The sequence below is a fragment of the Pleurodeles waltl genome, chromosome 1_1 (genome assembly GCF_031143425.1).
Source record: "Pleurodeles waltl isolate 20211129_DDA chromosome 1_1, aPleWal1.hap1.20221129, whole genome shotgun sequence".
Classification (NCBI taxonomy): domain Eukaryota; kingdom Metazoa; phylum Chordata; class Amphibia; order Caudata; family Salamandridae; genus Pleurodeles; species Pleurodeles waltl.
The window spans coordinates 789,549,652-789,571,037 of NC_090436.1; the positions used below are offsets into that span (position 1 = coordinate 789,549,652).

Genomic DNA, 21,386 nt, shown 5'->3' on the forward strand with positions numbered 1-21,386 from the left:
ATCAGTGAGACCTCATGTGGAGAACTGGGTCCCCTTCAGATGCCAAATCTATCCCAAACATTAAAGATAAATTAGAAGCAGCTGAGTGGAAAGCTGCTCAAATGGTACAGGTTTGCACAATATGTTGCATGAAAAGAGACAAAGATTCCTCTCAAAATCAGGAAGGGAGATGTAAAGAGGAGATATGCAAGAGACATTTAAATCCCTCAGGCACATGGATGAAGACGGGAATGTGATGTTTAAGTAAAGGCCCTGGGGATCCCTGGAGTAGCTGTTATTGGTACAGAAGCTGTTGTAACAGTGAGGCTGACGGTGATCACCTGCCCCATGCTCCTCAGTTATAGGCTTTCAGTACCCAAACAGGTGGCAGGAGCCCCCTTTTCTTGCTTTTAATTAGGCCCATGGCACCTTTGCTAGGCCACTGCAGCTATCAAAGTATGTATACGTTGCTGTGAAAAAAACTGGCAAAAGCTAGAATTAAACTGAATGACAACAAAAAATTATCTAAGAAAGTGGTTGACAAAGCAGATTTAACAATTACATATCGAAATGATTTGACATTTTGCCTGAAGACCCCCTCAATAGAAGAGACACTGACAAAATCTGGTTACATTCCTAAGCATTTTGAGAATTCATTTTCAAAGAAGCTCGAAGATGTTGTCTTAATTGCGAAATGTGTAGTCTGCATTCAAGAACTGAGAGAAGTTGAGAAAATAAATCCTATGAAGAGTGTGATGGAGCACTGGCAACAAAACACAGCAGCTGTGTCTGTGAAGACATATCTGAACTGAGAAAATCTGAAGGGCACCCTTTGTTCCAGTAGCATTACTTAAGAAGCCACAAAGACGCTCTGTATTTTTATTTATTGCAGAAGAGAATGGAGAATATTATGGGATGTGTGCATTCTCTGTAAAGTTTGGAGATGAAAATGACCTTTGTATTGTAACAGAATGCTAGGAGAGCTTTTCGTGAAATACGAAGATAAAGAAATAATGATTGTTTGCATGTCAAAAGAGTAATACGAAGGAAGTAAACCCCGGGGACGTCTGGGAGAGAACATGACTGTGATCCGGTTGAGGAGTCCTGTAGTAAGCATTGTTAAGGAGAGTTTTGAATTCACAGGACTGGGGGTTGATTTGTTGAACTGCCTTTCGCATTAAGTTAACAAGAGAATTCATTAAACAGCTTTCTTCAACTAAGTTACGAACAAAGGCAGGGCTGTATATCGCGTGCAGTCCACTAGCTGCTGCAGAGAAGCGAATGGCTGAATACATAGGTCTGTTCATTCGAATTTGACGTCACCACGTAGGCGTGGAACAGTGGTCTCTCCATCCTGCTTCCTGCACTCTCAGGTCACACATGGACATTGGCCCAGGCAGAATGAAATTCTCACCTACCTATTCAAGGGAATCTCTCTAGTTTGGTGTTTAAATGCTGCTAATAGATATTCATGTCTTAGGGTTTCATGGAAGTCTGCCCTGCACATCACAATCTCACACAGACACTCAAGATGGGGGTGCTTTAACTATGAAAGAATGTTCTCTCACGGGAGGAGGAGAAACTAAAAAGAGGGTCATACAAAAGCCTGCTGGAATACAAAGGTGTCCAAGCTATCACAGCCCACGCCCACCAAAGACTGCTATCTGTTGCCACGCAGACTTTCAGCCGTGCCTTGCGGACGTTTTTGGGCAGCCTGGGCACTATTTTGACGCCTCGTCAGGGGTAGTAAGCGCTATATAAATACTATTACAATACAATGAACATGAAGGTGATTAGCCCTTATATGCTTTAAACAGTGCAACAGAATAATACACTCTTCCACAGTGCTTGCTGTAACTGATTTGCAGTTTCATAACACTGCAAAAAAGATGTGACGAACAATTACTTCACTAAATAGCCCTCGTTTCACTAATCTCTGAAGGGTGAAAGACTGTTGGCCTCCACATAGTCAAAACGTGTTATTCTGCAGGCCTGTTAACGTATGCAAATGTAGCATAACTTTAATTGGAAAAAGATATAGTCATGTACTTCCTCTTTTGCTCTAACAGCAATGGCCTTTCACCTGTGCTACGTCAAAACATGGCTGCAGCCATGTTGGACTGAAACAATTCGCTCAGCGTGGTATTCGTGTTCACTTCCACAAGATCCAGAATACAACTCTCCCAACTCGATGGACTGCTTCCATGTGTATATGGGTGGCAGATAAAAACAAAGTGTGACATAAAAACCTCAGGCCCAAAAGTCTCTAATTACACTCCTGTGTAACTATCTGGCTGTGTAACTGGAGACTCTGCACGTCTAGACTTCTATTCTAAGTAATCAAAGGAGGCCTTGAGGCGTCTGAGGTAACAGCCTTCAACATGTGTCACTAACGTTCACCTCCTGTCTGTCTTTTTGTGACCTTATTTTTATTCTCTTTGTACCGTTATGCTTTGTGATGCTGTTCTCAAGCACGATGTAAGGGAACCCACAACAATAAACTACTACCACCACTGTCGCTGGAACAGGCGGCCATCTTATGTGTGGCAGGTCAAATGCTCACGCCTAGCGCCTAACATTACCACCTTGAAGGTTAGGAGTTGTAGTGAACCACCAGTGCCTGCCAGTCAAAGTACTGATATTCAGTTCAGATGTTGAATCGAGAGTAGGAAGTCATGATGTGATATATGTAGAAGGTATGACTGCTCTGTCCTCCTCACCGTAACGTTCTTCCTATTGTGTGGTGGAGTCCGGTGAGATTCCAATGGACACAGATGGACAGAGGACGGTGAGAAAGGCAAGACTGTGCAGTGCAGAGGTTGCTGTACTAGTTGAGGCCGCGAAAAGAAATCACCTATGAATGGTAACATGTTGTCTTTGCGTGTGGCAACGAGGTGCTTGACCCCGACCTACACCACGCATCAAGTCTTGGTCACATTGGGAAATATTGGCCGATCACATTTGTAAGGATGCAAACGCAGTGTTCACCATTTGAAGTATTTCAGGGGAGAACGGCGTTGCGTGTGTAGACTGAGTCACTCTTTGAAGTGACTCGGTAGAGTGAAAGGAAGTTTTGGCTTACTGCTTATAGTGAAGGCTTTGCTGGAGACACGCATGAGATGCAGCATGCTCCACATTTAAAAGCTACACATAGAAATTGCATCAAGTGAAGCGTGCACAACAGTTGCAGTGCTGGCGATACAGATTAAGGGCAGCGTGGTACACTTGAAAATGGCATACAGACATCACACGTCCACATGAATGTGACATGCCTCCATATTGGGAGCACAAATAACACAGTGACCCGCACACCCATAATTACAAGGATCGGACATGGCTGTGTTATTGTGGCACATGGCGTAAATGGTGATCCGCACACCAGCAATATTACACCAGTATATTATAAAAGTACCTATTACAATTTTAATATTGATAAAATATTGTGGACATGGTTGTCCACACACCATTATTATCACAAAGAGGCACCTCAACAACTCAAAATGTATGCACAGAGTCTGAAAGTGCCGCTTCCGCACCTTTTTTTAGTACGTCCTGGGAACCCACCTATGAAATGGTCTGAATGGAAAACTTATTTTTTAAATTATATAGGCACTTTAGAGGAAGTCAATGAAGAGGAACTATCAGATAAAAAGAAGAAATAAATTATGTTACACACATTAGGTCCAAAAGGTTTGAGACTATATGTACAGATAGAAAAGAAACCCATTGATGACACAGAGGTCTTAAAACATGCTTTAGAAGATCTGGACAATTACTTTTTACCTACAGTTTGTGTGTCAGTAGACAGGTTTAATTATTTTCAACATAGTCAAGGTGCACAAAAATCTATAGATGACTTTGTGGCAGAATTGAAGAAATTGGGTATCCCATGAAGATTTGGAAATCTGTACAATTAATTAATAAGGGATCAAATTGTTATGCGTACTAATATTCTGCATGTTCAAGAACGTCTATAGGCCAATGGAGATTCTTCTCTTCAAGAGGCAATTAATATAGTGAAAAAGACAGAACTATCCAAGCATTGTGCTAAAGCAGCGTTCAACAAACTGGATACTAAAGAAACAATAAGAGTCGTAACTTCGAGAGAAAAAGGCGACGTGACACAAAGGTAAATATGGGAACAAAGCACAAACTGGGGCAAATTCTCAGAGGACCACATATAAAGGACTGCAGAAGATTACAAATAGTGACAAAGCATGCTATAGATGTGGTAGTAAAGACCACATAGCATATGACAAAAAAGTGTCCTGCAAGAAAACAACAGTGTTCAAACTGTGGTACGGTTGGCCATTTTGCTAAAGTGTGTCGCTGTAAAAAGAATTCTTCCATAATTAAATGCATTGAAGATTCAGAATCTTCAGGGCAGGAGGATGGTGAACAATGCATATTGTGTATAGATTATGACGTATTGGGGTTGGAAGATGGTGTGAGAAAAGAAACAATGTGTGAAACAATGATTGGTGGAGTGACAATCAACACTGGCAGACTCTGGGTCGCCTTATACAATTGTAAACCAAAACGAATGGGAGGAAAATTTTAGAAACTGCATAGATCATATTCTTGAACCTTCAGCTATACACCCAGTAAGTTTTATTAGAGATTATATATCTATGGTAGGGTTTTGTAAACTTGAGTTTGAGTTTAAAGGAAGGAAGAAGGAAAGTAAGTTCTATGTAGCAGGAAAGGGGTCTTCTGTTCTCAGATGGAGGGAACAGGTTTTAGTCACAGGAAATTAATTTAACCATTCACTGGGATCACAGTTCCCAGAAGTTTTCCCTAACAGTACAGAACGTTTTAAGGGCTTCCAATTTAAATTTATTCTAAAGAAAAATAACAAACCAGTAACACATAAGGTGAGAAACATTCCATTTAGCATACGAGATGAGGTGAAAAAGGAACTAGATAGCCTTGTGAGTGCTGATGTGATAGAGAACATAGAATCAAGTTAATGGTTATCTCCTTTAGTTTTGGCTAAGAAATCAAATGGAAAGATAAGGTTATGTGTGGACTTAAGATACCTGAACCTGAATATCCAAGTCAATAAGTTTCCCCTACCTAAAATTAATTAAATGTTAGCCATGACTAAAAGTATCAACTGGTTTTCCACACTCGATGTAACAACGGCTTATCACCAGATACAACTACATCCAAACAGCAAACTCTTAATGGCCTTTATAACACTTTACGGATGTTTTCAATTTAAGAGGACGCTATTCGGGCCAGCGTCGGTGGCAGCAGTATTTCAGAGGCTTACGTACAACCAGTTCAAGAACATTTCTGGGGTGGTGTTCTTCCAAGACGATATAATAATTATGGGGAAGGACAGACAGGAACATGACAGAATGCTATTGGAGGTGTTAAGAATATTAAGAAACAATGGGCTGACGGCAGAAATTAGTAAATGCAAAATAGCAGTGAACAAGGTCACTATTTGGGGCATGAGTTAAGCTGAGAAGAGATCCTTCCAAAAAAAAGGAATTGGTGGAGGCAATCTGTAATGCGCCAGCACCAAATTCAAAAGATGGTGTTAGGTCCTCCCTGGGACTGACCGAGTTTTATTCGAAATTTGTTAAAGACTTTGCCACAAAAACATTCTTGCTGTGGCAATTACTGAAAAGGAACATTGCCTTTGAATCGAACTTGAGTTTACAAGAATGTTTTGAGACCATCAAAAAGGATATTTGTACAGCAATACCCCTCCAGGGCTTTGATCCACTAAAATAAACAATTTTAATTATGGATGCTATGGGGAGGGGCTTGGGGGCCATGCTGTCCCAAAGGGATGACAATCACAATAATATACCATATAGTTTGCGTACTGTTCCTTAACTTTTGCAAAAGAGACATTTTTGACTATAGAAAAGGAATTATTATCCTGTGTGTGGAGCATCAGCAAATTTAGAAAATATGTGTGGGGGTTTCAGTTCTTGGTAAGAACTGACCATCATCCATTAACAAGAGATACTAACTTCAGCAGGTATGGTAAAGTCTACTCATAGATTAACCAGGTTATTGTTACAATTATTGGACTACACTTATAAGGTTGAGTACCTGCCTGGGATTGTAAATTGTGTAGCTAATTACTTAAGTAGGTACCCACTCGAACAAAATGGTATGGACAAATGGAATGAATTTCAGGATTATAGTGTAGCCAGTGTAGATAAATTGGAGTGTGTAGGAATAACAAAGGAGGAATGGGCACAAGCATATGGTGAAGATCATACTTTAGGTAAAGTGATTGAGTACTTGCAAACAAGGTGGCCTCTGAAGAAGAATTTGAATGATACTGGAAGACATTATTGGGAAGTGAAATACAAACTTTCTTGGGAGGATGATTTTTTATGGAGAGGAACCAAAGGGATACCTCTGGAAAAGTTAAGTGAGAAAGTGTTAAACATAATCCATTAGCGCCATTTAGGGATAGTAAAAAACAAAAATAAAGTAAAGGAAGTATGGTGGTGGCCTGGAACAGGTTGCCGAATGGAAAGAACAGTAAAGGACTGAGAAGAATGCACGTTAGCAGATAAAAACTTGAAATCAATCAGACCACCATTCAACCAACAAAAGGTGCAGAGGGTCAGTGGGAAGATCTAGCAATAGACATACGGGGTCCGATGGAAAACGGTAATGAGAGTGGATGTTATGTAGTGGTGCTATTAGATCTATTTACCAAATGGCCTAAGATCTATTTAACTAATATAGCAGATATGGATTCTGTGGTCATATTTTTGGACGATGTGTTCTTGAGGGAGGGCATTCCTAAGACAATTTTAAGTGCTAATGGAGCTCAATTCAAGGCCAGAATGTTCCAGAGTTTTTTAAAATAGAAACAACATTAAATGGAAGCATACATCCCTATTCCATCCGGCGGGCAATGGAGCAGTTGAGCGCTTCAATAGAGTGATAAATGACAGTAAATGCATGGCTTGTAAAAATCGCAGGTATTGGAAACTGGGGGTAAAAAAATGGATGTGAGCTTATCGCACAACACCAACGTGCACTGGTTATAGTCCTTTTGAAATGATTAGAGATAGGAAAGCTTGTACTCGAGATAAGGTAGCATGGTTGAAAATCAAATGTTTAAATTGTTGGTCTTTGGAAGGAGTAAAGAACAACAAAGTGGGCACAAGTTATGTACAAAAAGTATTATGATGTTAAAAGAGGGGGGTGAATCAGAAGAGACCTAATCTGGGTGATTGCATTATGGTTATGATATAAGGATTGCAGAATAAGAAATATTCAAAATTCAAAGGTTTATTTTGTGTAATAGAAGTCAGCACAAATTCTATAAAGTAAAAAAAGAATGGAGAAATATCGCATTTGAAGAAAGTACCTAAATGTAATTCATCCGCATGTGGGGTGGATGAAACGAAGAATAAAAAGAGTTGGTTGTAGGAATGCAATGGAGAAGGTATATGGCAAACTGGACAGGAGCATAATGGGAGTCAAGGATACGGGAATGCAGACATAACAATAAAAGTCATAAAAGTAATAAGCAAGGTGCAAAACCTAGTAGTGCCACTTCTCCAGAGAAATGTGCTAACAAAGATGATAAAGGAGGAAAAACAAAATCAACTAAGTGTAGGAGAAGGGTGATTGCCCCAAAAAACGTCTGACTTTGTTACGGGGTATATTAGTTAGTGTGGTATTCTGAAAAAAACACTGATGCAGCAAGATTAATAGTAAGAGTTATGCAAAAAAATATTGATTTATTATAGAATATAGTTAAGTATAATAATTACTGTAGAAGTTCACTGTTATTGTTATTGTGAGGGGGAAGATGTGTGATATATGTACAAGGTATGACTGCCCTGTACTCCTCACTACCTTCTTCCTATTGCGTAGGGCAGTGGTTCCCAACCTGTGGTCCGGGGACCCCTGGGGGTCCGCAAAGTCTCCTCAGAGGGTCCGCAACTGCTTAAAAAATTAAATATTAACAGATCAGGTCCTCAGCTTTCAATAATGACTCAGTGGGGGGGTCCCTGGAATCCAATAAAAATTCAGTGGGGTTCCCCGGGCTCCAGTAATGATAAAGTGGGGGTCCACAGAAGTCAAAAGGTTGGGACCACTGGCGTAGTGGAATCCGGTGAGATTCCAAGGGTGTGTTGGGCGGGTAGAAAGCCAGGACAGTGAAGTTCGGAAGTCGCTGTGCTGGTTAGGACCAAAATAAAAAAAATTAAAACTATTAATGGTAACGTGTCGTCTTTACACAAGAGCCCTGCACCTTGCGGTCACTTTATTGAGCTCTAGTTTGGGCCCCATAATTTAGCGCACGGTTTTATAAGTGGAACCTATTGTTTGGATATTTCGAAAGACGAGGCCGGATTACAAACACTGTAGTGCAGTCCCGTGATATAATGCGAGCAGTACAGTCCTGGAGACGGGAATACGCTTGTCCTTTTTAAAACGACGCCAGTCTTCAGTCCTCAGCTGGTCAGAGAGATCCCGGCGGAGGCCGCCACCTCCAGGGCGCTGGGCTGCGCCGGCGAACGCTCCGATGCCCATACTAAGGCAATTTCTTCCGATGTGTTGGCAGCAGCCTATCCCCAAGAATGTGCCTGGAGAACTGGCAGGGCGGGGGCGTCCTGCGGCCTCGAAGAGCTTCGCCAGCAACATTAGAGAGGTATTTTAATCCTGTTATCTCACCGGAGATCAAAAAGGCCCTGCTCTGCAGGCCCCATTCCTGAGATAGCTGCGCGATGGGCTACCAGACAGGGAGTATGCGATTGCAGCCTCTACCTTGTGGTACAATATTAGGACTTGCTGCGTGTCTTTCTGCCTCGCGGTTTATACGAGTCCAGTTTATACCACAACGTCAAAGAGGAAACCTAAGACGCTTCTGGTCTTAAACATGGTTATAAGCATCTTGCCTCCAGAGGCTGACCCGTAGGTCAAGGGTGGATTCGGGAAGCTTTCCATCCATCACCACGAGCCACACAGGGGTGCACTTGTCACAGAATGTGTTTGGTTCGTGGGTTTATATCTGTTTTTAACGCACTTGGAGTTCACGCATCTGGACACACATATCTTTTTCGACACATGTTTGCTATAATAATGGTTCAGAATGCCCATCTTGCTTTCAGTTTGCTAACAGTAAATCTTTTTACCCTCTAAGAACTATTTGCTACAATATATTAGGAATACTGAATAGACTGCATATCTATCAGATATCATCCTTCTACCAAGATTTCTTTAAATAAAGACTTAACCACACTGGCATTTTTGAGGCTACCAAACAAAATAATATTAAATAAAAAATAATAGTAAATAAAAAATAATAGTAAATAAAATATATTAAAAAGGCGAGAAAAGGCAAATAAATAGTGGCAATAAAAAAAAACAGGCGAGTACTGGAGGGCTTAGGTGGAAAAAGTGATGGGATGGCAAGGAAAAAAAATAAAGAACATTTTATATATCCATTCATGAAGTCCAATTTGGCAAAGTCAACATTTCTATATAGTGCTATACTCTTTACAACTGGCTTGTACACGTTTCCATCAACAAGCGCGAAGCTTAGTAGGATTCAGAGCACTTGGAATTTGGGTTAAAATTATGCACCACCTACCTGCCGGAAACAGCCCTCCCTGCCTCCCTTCTTCCTCTTGCCGCCTCTTCCGCTTCTCCGCTGTAAGAGCCGAATCCATTTTGAGGCCTGAAGTTCAGACGATATTCGACATGGGGGAAAAAACAAAAAAACAGCAGATTCGGAGTGAGAATGAAACTATAAACAGAGCTCAAACATTTGTTTCGATTGCTTCACAGGAACATGAATACACGGTTTCAATCGAGAACACGCTTCTCACTGAAGGAAAAGTTATGATAGTGCCTAGATGCCTGTGGATTTTCATGGAGATTTGTTTCACTCTCTGAAAAATTAGTCTCCGCCAGTCTCGCCTGCACAAAATATGCCGGGTTCAATAGAAGATCGTGCAGACTTCACCAAACAAACTCTGCTAACACTTCGAATAGCTTCACAATCAGGGGAGCTATAGATTTTTAAGGCTGGAAAATGAGAGGGTGGCCAGGCCACCGCTCCCGATTGCCAAGCCACAGCAATCGACCAAAAACTGACTTACATTCTGCACTGACCCTGTTTTGGCAAATAAAAACACACCTGTTCCAAAATAGTTCTGAGGGGGATGAAATTGCACGTTTGCATCCTTATCACTGCCTCTGACAGCATTGCCCCAGAACACACCCACCGGAGTAGAATTATTATTATGTACACATAACCCTTTCATGTCACCTCTACAACATTAGGCAGGCTTTGGACTCTGTCAGCAGTGCACAGGGGCAAGGGTGTGGACTGTCTCAACAGTGTGCATAGGCAGGGCTGTGGAGTCTGTCAGCAGTGTGCAAAAGCGCAGCTGTGGACTCTGTCAGCAGTGTGAAGAGACGCAGCTGTGGTCTGTCAGCAGTGTGCAAAGGAAGGACTGTGGACAGTGTCAGCACTGTGTAGAGGAGGGGTTGTGTACTCCGTCAGTAGTGCACAGATGCCAGCTGTGGACTCTGTCAGCAGTGTGCTGAGGTGGGGGGTGAAACTCTTTCAGAAGGATGCAGTGGCGGGGCTGTAGACTGTCAGCAGTGTTCAAAGGCCCAGCTGTGGATTGTCAGTAGTGTGACGAGGGAGGCTGTGGTCTGTCAGCAGTGTGCAGTGGCAGGGCTGTGGAGTTTGCCAACAGTGTGCGGTGCAGCTGTGGACTCTGTCAGCAGTGTGCTGACGAGGGAGTTGTAGACTGTCAGCAGTGTGCAAAGGCGCAGCTGTGGACTGCCAGCAGAGTGCTGAGGTGGAGCTTGAATTCTGTCAGCAGTGTGCGGTGGCAGGGCTGTAGACTGTCAGCAGTGTGCAAGGGTGCGGCTGTAAACTGTCAGCAGTGTGCAAGGGCGCAGCTGTGGACTGTCAGCGGTGTGCTGAGGTGGAGCTTGAATTCTTTCAGTAGTGTGCAGAGCCAGGGCTGTAGACTGTCAGCAGTGTGCAAAGGCACAGCTGTGGACTGTCAGCAGTGTGCTGAGGTGGAGCTTGAATTCTGTCAGCAGTGTGCAGTGGCAGGGCTGTAGACTGTCAGCAGTGTGCTGAGGTGGAGCTTGAATTCTGTCAGCAGTGTGCGGTGGCAGGGCTGTAGACTGTCAGCAGTGTGCAAGGGTGCAGCTGTAAACTGTCAGCAGTGTGCAAGGGTGCGGCTGTAAACTGTCAGCAGTGTGCAAGGGCGCAGCTGTGGACTGTCAGCAGTGTGCTGAGGTGGAGCTTGAATTCTTTCAGCAGTGTGCAGTGGCAGGGCTGTAGACTGCCAGCAGCGTGCATAGAAAAGGCTGGGGACACTTGTCAGCTGTGAGCAGAGGAGATGAGCTTGGATCTGTCAGGTATGCACAGAGGCAAAGCTATGGACACTGTCAGCAGTGTGTAGAGGCCTGGCTAAGGCCCTTTCAGCAGTGCGCATAAGCAAAACAGCAGAACTGGTCAGCAGAGATCAGAGACAGTGTGTAGACTCCCATCAGCAGTGCGCAGAGACAGACTCTAGACTCTGTCAGCACTATCCAGAGGGGGACTGTGGAGTACAACAACTAGGTGTAGAGAAGGGGCAGTGGACTTTGTCAGCAGAGCACGGAGGGAGGCTAGGAACTCTTATCAGCAGTGTTCAGAGGAGGACATGTGGACTGTCAACAGTTTGCGGAGGACAGGGAGTGGATTCTCAGCAGTGCAAGAGTGGGGCTGTGGACTGTCAGCAGTGTGAAGCTGGAGGATGTGGTCTGTCAGCAGTGTACAGAGCAGAGGCCGTGGACTCGGTCAGCAGCACACAGAAGCAGACTGTGGAACCTGTCAGCAATGTGCGGAGGAGGGACGGTGGACTCTTGTCAGCAGTGTGCAGAGATGCTGTGGACTGCCAGCATTGCACAGAGATAGGATGTGGACTTTTTGCAGTGTGAAGAGGGAGGCTGTGGACTGTGAAGAGGGAGGCTGTGGTCTGTTAGTGGTGTGTAGAGGTGGACTCTCAACAGTGCCACAGGGAGGACGCGGACCGTCAGCGGTGTGAAGGGGGGGGGGGGCTGTAGTCTCTCAGCAGTGTGCATAGAAGAGGATGTGGACTGACAGTGCACAGAAGTAGCTGGCAGACTCCACAGTGTACAGAGGTAGGACTGTGGACTCTGTCAGCAGGGTGCAGAGAATGGGCTGTGGTCAGGACAGTATGGATGGGACAACACAGGATGTACCTAGACAGGTGTGGTTGGCTCTGGTCGGAAGGGTGAGAAAGTGTGCAGACAGCCACGTGAGTGTGTGTGGGGGGCGGGGAGGTGGATAAGGTGACGGTGTTGGCAAAGTAAACAATGGTGGGACAGTAGTGAGGACACTGGGCAACTGTAATATTGGTGACACGGAAGCGGCTGCGGCGGTAACAAGACTTTAATGATGAGGAGCAATTGCGTGCCACGGAAAACATGCGTTCTGTAGCAGTGGTCGTACGACTGTAGCTTGGCTAAGGATAGCATTACTGGCGGCAGTGCTGTTGGTTATAAATGGTGGGAGCACGCAGCGAGCGGTGGTTACATAAAGCGGCACGAGCAGCCGAGACCATCATAAGTGGCCGCACCAGGCTACGGGTGGTGGTTAACAGCTGAAGAGTGGCTTTGGGTGGGGTGGCGTGCAGCCGTGTGAAAAGGTGCTGCCTGCAAGCAGTGGACGGCAGTAGTGGACTAGTGGCGAGATTGGTAGGCTATTGTGGTACAACTATTGGTCTAGTGGCAACAGCAACATACCTCCAGTCCGGTAGGTCGCCCTCGCCGGGACGCTGCTGTGCGCCGGACGGAGCAACAAGTACTTGTGTGAAAGGGCGCGCGGGGCCAGGAGCACCCGCAGGGGCGTGAAGGGAACTGCGCACCCAAGGACAGCTGAGCTCCGAAATAACAAAAACAATCCCTTCTTCCGCTCACCTCTGCCTTCACTTGCTGCACTAGTCTGTTCTCGGTCCACTCGAGGCTCTCTTCAAGCAGGGGCTGCGGGAAAGGAGAAGGCGCAGTTAGACTTCGGCGAGCACGCTTCAAGTTTCCCCCACCCCTTCGGCGAGGAGCGGTCGCCTCCTCCAGACAGCGGGGTGGGGCGGCAGTGCCAGGCGGCGGTGGGAGTATAGATACCCAAGGTTGCGGGACCCGGTCTGCTCTGCCCGCACTCCGCCCGGTGGCCCCCTCCCGGCCCCGGAGAGAGCTTTTGTTTCCTGCGCACCCCCGCCCCCTCCCATCTCACCGCTTCTAAGCATCAGGCGCTTCGCCGCCACCCCCACTCCACCTCCGTGCACGCCAGTACGGCCGTTTGCCTCCTTTTAGGGGTGGAGGTGTAAGTGCGACGAGGTACCTCAAGTTCGCGCGCTCCCCGTGCAGCAGCGAAGGTGCCCGCTGCACGGTAACGTCTCGAAGGACCACAAGGTGCCAGCGCGCTCAACTCAACATTTCAATTTTCATTTAGTAAAAACAACCACAACGGGAAATCGTGCAATTTTCCTTGTATTTTGTGTCTCCACAAAACGCAGCAGTCCTGCATTGTCAATGTAAACATTGAGTTTCTCTGGAACTGCTCTTTGTCTCTAGTCAGCACTATTCCATGTAGGGTTTTGTGCCTGGGTAGAAGGGACACTCCTGTAGCAGCCTTTAAAACCACTACTTTACACTGTTTTTTGTCAGATTTATCCATTCTTGGTACTTTTTCAAATTCCGTCTCCAAAATCACGTATTACCCCAGAACAGAATGTTGAAAAAATTATGTTTTTGTGAAGATGGACAGAAGTTCTCCAGAGAGAACTTCTCAGAAGAGCATCATGTGACCTCTGACTAATATATTCCAGTTGGGGAAATTCAAAATGTTCGTCTTTCTGACCCAAAATATCTCTCTTATCAAGTTCATATTTTTAGGTGTTATGGAGATCAACATTCGCCAACTGCATCAAGTACTAGTACGGCAAGCTTTTTACACTGCACAACTAATCATTAACCATAACCATGCAATACTGAATTTTATAAATAATTATGTAGTCCAGTATTTTAGGATAACCCAAGTGGCTGGGAAACAAGCAAAGGAGGCAAAGCACATGCATCAAATGGATGGATGTTGTCAGATGTTTAGAAAGTGCCACACAAGAGAATGAAACTGAACGAATACAGGAGAACGCAGGAGTGTAAAATATGAGATGCGACCAATAGGATCGAAGTTGTCTTTGACTAGATATCCAAGTCTGAGGCGCACATTCACCATGATAATGGGTCGAGGAAGTGACATCATTTAGCCTTAATAGGGATTTCAACACAGGAATTGATATCACAAGCAGTAGCAGAAAACAGACATTACAGCACACAAACTACTGACATAACTTCACAATATCACTGTAAGAGCTATGCTGACTCATAAATATCGCTCCTAATCCCATTGAAATTGTTCTGGTATATAATGTCAGAATCAAGTTTTCATTCTAGAGTCAAGAATAATATGTACTCCAAGATTAATGCTGCCACGGTGATGGTAAACAGTACAGCACCACTAGACACAAGCCAGCCAAATTGGCAGCACCACAAAATGCTGAAAGAAAAGTGTCTCACAATGGTAAGATCAAAAAGGCATATAATGACGAAGCTGAAAGTACGAAATGTAACAGCTAACAGAAGACAAAGTCACCGGACTCCTGTGAAACAAAAAATATATATTTTGAGTTGCCCTAACTGCTAGTCTCAGAAGATCGACTTACAATAAATTCACAATAAAGTGAAGGAACATATCTATAGCCTGGCCGAATGCAACAAAAAGCTTGTAAATTACAACCCAAAGCAAAAAATATTGCTGTTCCATAAACTGGAGGTACAACATAGCTGGTTATGTAGATTTCATTGGATGACCTTCCCTACCCTCAAAGACCTCCAGGTCTCGTGGGCTTTCAATGCAGCCTTTGCTTTCCTTTTCCTGTGCATTATGAGATTCATATCATTTACAGCATCCTTCGGGTATGGACCAGTTATGGACAGGGCCCTTGATCGTTAGCCAAGCCACCTATTATGATGAGAAGATGTGCGAAAGGACCAGAGCTGCTGGCCTTTGAGCTGGGAAACCAGGTTTAAGTCGGTGTGGGCTCAGCATCCTGTGATTCTGGGCAAATCACTCAATCTCCCTGCGCCTACTCCAAATAATGAATGTATCCTTGATTAAGCAACTGGTAACTTCAGGTCGAGTTCGCACTATATTCTGGCCCATGTATTCCATTATCAACTTCACTATGTAGGATAATAATAGCTTCACCTGCACTCTAGTTGTTTTCTGACAAGGGATCTGTGGTCTAAGTAATTTTCTGCTGGCTGTATTCTCAATTGAGTTGCATTTGTATTTGGATAGTCCCAACAAGGGATTTCCACACCAAGGTCTCTGCATCCTTGCCCTCTTCCCTGGGCAGAAAAAAAAATATTTTTCAGAATTTCGTATGTGGGTACACTAAACTAGCAATTTGCAGTCTGAATAATGATCATTCAACTTGCTTTTCTTTTTCTGGGTAGTCCTAACAAGGACCTCATGGTCTGAGTGATTCTCATCTGCCGCTATTTTCTTAATTCGTCTGCATCGGAGCTGACTTGAGAAGCAATTGTACACCAACTATGAACATAATGGAGTGAGTCATTTCCCAGCGGCATTTTACCCTTTCACATAGGGGACCTAACATTAGTATTTCTGAGTTGCATCTCTGTTCTCTCACCTGAATTCTATCAGCTGCCTTCACTCATCTGTAAGGTGCAGTAAGGGAGTAACACATCTTTTCACACACCAAGGCATACACTTAATTCCCTACACAACCACTAAATTATGGATCATGTGACCACAGCGGGACAAATCTAAAACCAGCGGCGTAGCTTCGGGGGGGAGAGGTGTTTGGGACGTAGCATCCCCAAAATAAATGTATTTTCTAATAAAGGGTTGGGTACAGGTGCCTTCAGTCGGGTATGGTGAGGTGCCTGTTGGATTTCACAAGGAATTTCTACATATACACAGACAAAAACACACACACACACTCTCTATACCTCTCTGTTTTGAAACTCCTCAAAAATGTTGGTAGCTTCTCTAAGTATTGCCTGTAAAACTTTGACTGTTTAAGTAACACATTTCCATAGTTTAGCGAAGGTCATGTTTCTAAAACCGATTCACCAGTCATGAATGCATGCCTGAATTTCAGGAGAACAGTAAAACTAAGTGATTCACTGTATGTACATTGAGTTTATCTGGCTATCCTCAAAATCAGGCATGGATCTGCCCCCCACGAACCAATGCTGGACACCCCTGGTTAAGGACCATTTTTTACAAAAATATTTTTGGTTTGGTTAGACTCCTGTCGCATTCCCTCCTCAACTACATTCACATTCCATGCTTGTGTGGGCTCAACACAGGTCGGTATCAAATGTTTTGCTAGGATGCTTTGGTTTCCAGTCTCACCATGTTCTTTTCTGCCATTTTGGTGCTGCTAGTTGCCTCAGGTTCATTTGTAGAGTCTCTACTGACATTTGTGAGTTGTACTGGGGTGGGAACTTTGGGGTCTTACAAGTTTCTTCAACATCCATGTGCATGAGCAACCCACTTTATATTCAATGTCTCTATGTAACCTAGAGGCCTGCATTAAACAACCCATTTAAGTTGAGTTTTTCGATCATAGTCAGCACATGGGAATAACTTTACCAGTTGCCTCAGAGCTTACTTCAATGCCATCCATATTACTTAAGATTTTTAGCTTTACTATTGGGTGTCCACCTTTCCTGTGTCTCCCAGTCTCACTGTCCATGTTTTCCTATGGCTGTGTCTGGGTCTCTGTCTACTTGTCCATGTGACGGTGCCAACGTCTGTGGTGCCCTTTTTCTGGTCTTATGTACCTCTGCCGTAGTTTCCAGGCCTGCTACTCCTGGTGCTAGCATCCAAATCTATGTTCCAGTGTTGGTGACTACACTCCTTGTTTTCAAATTTGACTTCCTAGGTCCCATCATCAGTAGCTCATTGTGTTCTTTTCCTTGGGTCCATGTCTGTATCTCTGGTTCCGTTGTCAATGTCACCATTAACACATTCATGCTTCCCTCACCCAGTGACTGCATATGTCTCCCATTATTTTTGTTTCTGGCTTTCAGTCTGTGTATATTGAATCCACTATTTGTTTCTTCCTCAATAATGTGCTGAACTATGTCTGTCTGTCTTCGTGTCATCCTTGTCCCTTTCTACTTGTTCTAGTTTTGTTCTTTCCCTTTCCTAGTGTATAAATCTTCTTGTCCCAAAATCCAGTTTAAGATTTGCTGTGTTGCCCAAAAAGCTGTTCATGGAAAGTCTTCTCCATATCCATCTGACCTACTTAAGCTTTCAGGTTGCTCAGAAGATTCCGAAAGTAAAAATCGTTCCTCCTTGAAATTCCCAAATTTCAGAGCTCAACAGCATCAAAACAATCTTTCTCTGGTACAGTTGGCACAGCTTGGAACTTTCTGTCCCCCAAACTCATAACTTCTGAGAACTTCTGGTTCTCCAAATTTCATAGGAAAGTTGAAGCCCACCTCTACAGACAACATTGATACTAGTTTAACCAGTATGCAGAGGCCTATAATTTTAGCCACTCAAAACGGCTGGAATAAGCCTTTTAACTGTTCAACCTCGACTCCCTATGTCAAAGTAACTCTTGTTTTTTATGTTTCAATTTAAAGCATCTTCATGCAGGCAGGTCCACGTGCACTATATAAATGATTGAATAATAAGTCAGTAAATAAGTGGTGGTGACCAAGTGCACGTCTCTTTGGGCCAATGGCAATGCCCATGCCTTCCGCCCTGGCTGTTTGTCTCTGTTAGTATAATCATTTTACCCTCTTCCATTATCTGCTTCTGTGCCCCTCAATCTCAGTACAAAATTACGGCTTGGCAATACCTTATCATTACTATTATGATTTTTTTTTAAAGTGAATTGTAACTTTGACACTTCTCTGAATGAATTTTTGTGCTGATTATTTTTAGGTATTTATATTGACCTTGCTCCTGAAGAAGACTACCCACCTGATATGCCCTGAGCAATAGTTATCAAACTATTAAAGTCAGGATGATAAATATAATAAATGTTTTTCATGATAGAGAGTGCACCATTACAGTGAGCTCCTACATGAAATATTATACTCAATTTTCATTACATCAGTTTTCTGCTTTTAAGTAAGCAGTTTGTGGGAAAATTTCTGTCAGCACGGGACACTAGGACCACATGCACACCAGTTGTACATGCAGTCACTGGACACTGCTTCCAGTCACTAGTGTTAAGGCGGGGTTCCGGGCACAAGTGCTGCACTACTGGCCAGCACCTCGTGGGGACAGACGTGCCTGTCAGTCGGCCGGCATGTGTGGCACAAATAAAGAATAAAGAACTTGCACCCCTGCCTGTCTCCTGGGTCATCCTTTGGGTCAAGGGCAACTGCGACACAACAACTGGTGAGGAGGGAGGCATCACACACCACGACACGCTCACTACATCGGAGCAAAGCCAAGACGTGTTCCTTTGGCTCTGGATCAACCACAACCGTGTGACCTTGAGTGCCTTTGGCTGCGCATCTGCAACTGAGGAAATCAGCAGTAAGCATCACTGGACTGTGACTGCCTCATTAAACCTCCCGCGTCTGATCTCCAACTTACGCAAGATCGCACAAGAGCGTGACCTCATTGTTTGCCATCTTTAAGTCAGGCGGGTGAACAAATGAGCTGCCTGGAAACTTCAGCGGCTATTTTGAAGTCAAGCACACCATAGAAACTACAGCAGCAGCCATTTTAAAGACAGGCACGCCATAGAAATGTCACTCATAACCCAGTAACAAGTACCCCAGAATCATATGATTGCAGGACATGCATGAAATATCTACCACACTGCAATAACACAGCGTGTGCACAGATGTCTAACAAGAAACCAGCAGAAGTGAGGCCCGGGATAGCAAATAGAGAGAAACAAATAGCAACAGTGACAGCAGCTACGCATCACCAATACGCAGTCTAAAACTGCAGCAGCAACAAGAGCAGTCCCTCTGACTATGACTTACGACTGCAATGAAGGCACGATTTTGAGTGCAATTTTCAGGCGCTCTCTGCCATTTGACCTTTCTGACTCTCAAATGAAGGGCACTCGCTATGAGAAATAGATCAGGTGATTTGAACGGTACCTGCACACTATTTGCAAAAATCACACGGATGAACATGCGAGGGACCCGTTTCTAAATTTGGTAGGGGATGACGTTGAAGACCTACTAGTGGCTTTCCCACCTGAGTCCATCACTACATACAAAGGCCTAATAAACTGCCTCACAGACAGTTTAGACCCCCAGAGAAATGTCAACTTTGAATGCTACACGTTCAACACAGTGTGCCAACAAGCAGATGAATCACTTGGCAACTTTGCAACTCGACTGCGCAAACTAGTCACCTTCTGCAAATTTGGCAGATTCGACAATGAGTCAGCAATAAGGCTGATCATCAACGAAGGATGCCACTCGACTGGATTCTGCATGAAAATACTGAAAGAAACATACATACTGAACAAAATATTGACCCTGGCAAGGTCAGAAGCCAGGGCCAGATCGCATGCCGTACAGATGGAAAACGGGAGAGTATGAATGCTGGAACAGGATCACCACATGGCTGGCAGCCACAGCAGACATGATAACTCACAGCTGCCCCTGAAAGAAAAACAAGGAAGGAAGTGCTATCACTGCAGCCTGGAATACCTGCACATTGGTGCCTGCCGAGCTATGGGACACAAATGCTGGAAATCCAACTGCAACAACCATTTTGCAAGCATCTGCCTGGGAGGACACTTCAAGACGGAGAGGGGGGGGCGACCTGTCCGACCAAGAATGACCTCAAGTTGTCAAGCACGACACATGGAAGCATGCAATCACAGTTCTTCCACTGACTCAGATGACGCCAATACACGGGAAGCCAGGGAGCATCTATATCTCATGATCGATGCCCCAGCCCAAGAATGAGCGCCCAAACATGTTGCACTAGTTGGCAAATGGCAAATAAAGAAGACAGCAATGGTAGATCTGCAGGGCAGGAGTTATACAACACGCTTTATAGTGGGCAGTGGAGCCACGTGCAACATCATGTGCACGTCGGAGTTTGAAAAAATGAAACACAAGCCTCTGTTGTTGCTTTCCACTGTTGACGTTTTTACATGGGGTGCAAAAGGCCCGTAGTAAACGTGGGGGAAATTCACGAAGACCCTCACATACAATGACATCCATGTGCGAAGGGGCATATGTCCAACGGGGAGACGTTCCTGCACCTTGTCTGCTCAGCAACGTCACTGCACAAGTAGTGGGCCTCCTAGCTATGACATATCTCACGGCTGAGCATCGCAATATCCTAAGAGATCATCCGGAAATCCTCAAAGGGCTTGGAAGACTGAAGGACACGCAGGTCACCCTTCACATGAATGAACCATCAAGCCAATGGCTCAAAATCACCAGAGTCCCTGTGCACCTACAGCCGCAGGAAGAGGAAGAACTAAAGAGTCTGCTAGCACAGAACATCATTGAGCAAGCAGAAGGACCAACTCCATGGGTGTCCCCCAGCATGGCTTTGCCCAAAAAAAACACGCAGAAAATCCAGATTTACGTCGACATGCGCTTACCGAACACAGCTATCAAAAGAGAACGACACCCAGGCCTTCACCTAAATGACATGATTAGGTGCCTCACTGGAGCGTCTGTATTTTCGAACCTCAACTTATTCAAGGGCTACCATCAACTGGAACTAGACCCGCAGCTCTGCTACATAACCACATATTCCACTCAACTAGGACTATTTCGTTACAAATGATTAAGCTTTGGGGTGTCATTAGCGGCAGAAATATTTCAGAAGATGGTGAGACATGTGATTCGGCCCATGAAAAACTGCCTAAACTACAGTGATGACATCCTAGTATTTTGTCACACAAATGATGAACACGACTCAGCACTGTGTGAGGTATGCAAGCAGTTGGAAACGGCTGGCCTGACCCTGAACAGCGACAAATGCAAGCTGGGAAAGAGAGAACTTGTTTTCTTTGGACACATCTTTTTCCAGAAAGGGATGCAGCCAGACCCCAGCAAGGTAGAAACACTCTGCAAACCACGGCCTCCAGTGGATGTAGCAGAAGTGAGGTAATTTCTGGATTTGGCAAGCTACTATGCTTGTTACATCAAAGATTTTGCCACAGTGAGAACCCCACTTCGTGAACTGACCAAACAAGGGCAGCCATTTTTCTGGACTTCGAACTGTGACAAGGCATTTGAGGACGTTTGGAATGCTGTCACAACCGTGGACCACCTCACATATTTTGATGCACCCCTATGCATGGAGCTCACTGTAGACGCTAGCCCAGTGGGGT

The 21,386-nt window shown here is 44.5% G+C and overlaps 1 protein-coding gene and 1 long non-coding RNA gene across 12 annotated transcripts in view; one reads left to right on the top strand and one right to left on the bottom strand.

Moving 5' to 3' along the window:
* The window catches only part of AOPEP (aminopeptidase O (putative)), a 1,364,679-nt gene that overhangs the window by 263,390 nt on the left and 1,079,903 nt on the right, over nt 1-21,386 (bottom strand). For 6 of the 11 annotated variants that reach the window (XM_069228005.1, XM_069228053.1, XM_069228015.1 and 3 more), the window contains 2 exons: nt 12,754-12,990; nt 9,566-9,652 (listed from right to left, as the gene is read on the bottom strand). In XM_069228005.1, coding sequence (XP_069084106.1) covers nt 9,566-9,652; nt 12,754-12,990 — 324 coding nt within the window. The remainder of the gene's footprint in view (nt 1-9,565; nt 9,653-12,753; nt 12,991-21,386) is intronic. The other 5 variants (XM_069228080.1, XM_069228042.1, XM_069228023.1 and 2 more) reach the window with 1 other exon arrangement.
* Nucleotides 8,452-21,386, top strand: part of LOC138287562 (uncharacterized) — a 202,480-nt gene continuing 189,545 nt past the window's right edge. Inside the window, exon 1 of the long non-coding RNA XR_011202235.1 lies at nt 8,452-8,623. This is a non-coding gene — a long non-coding RNA (uncharacterized lncRNA). The remainder of the gene's footprint in view (nt 8,624-21,386) is intronic.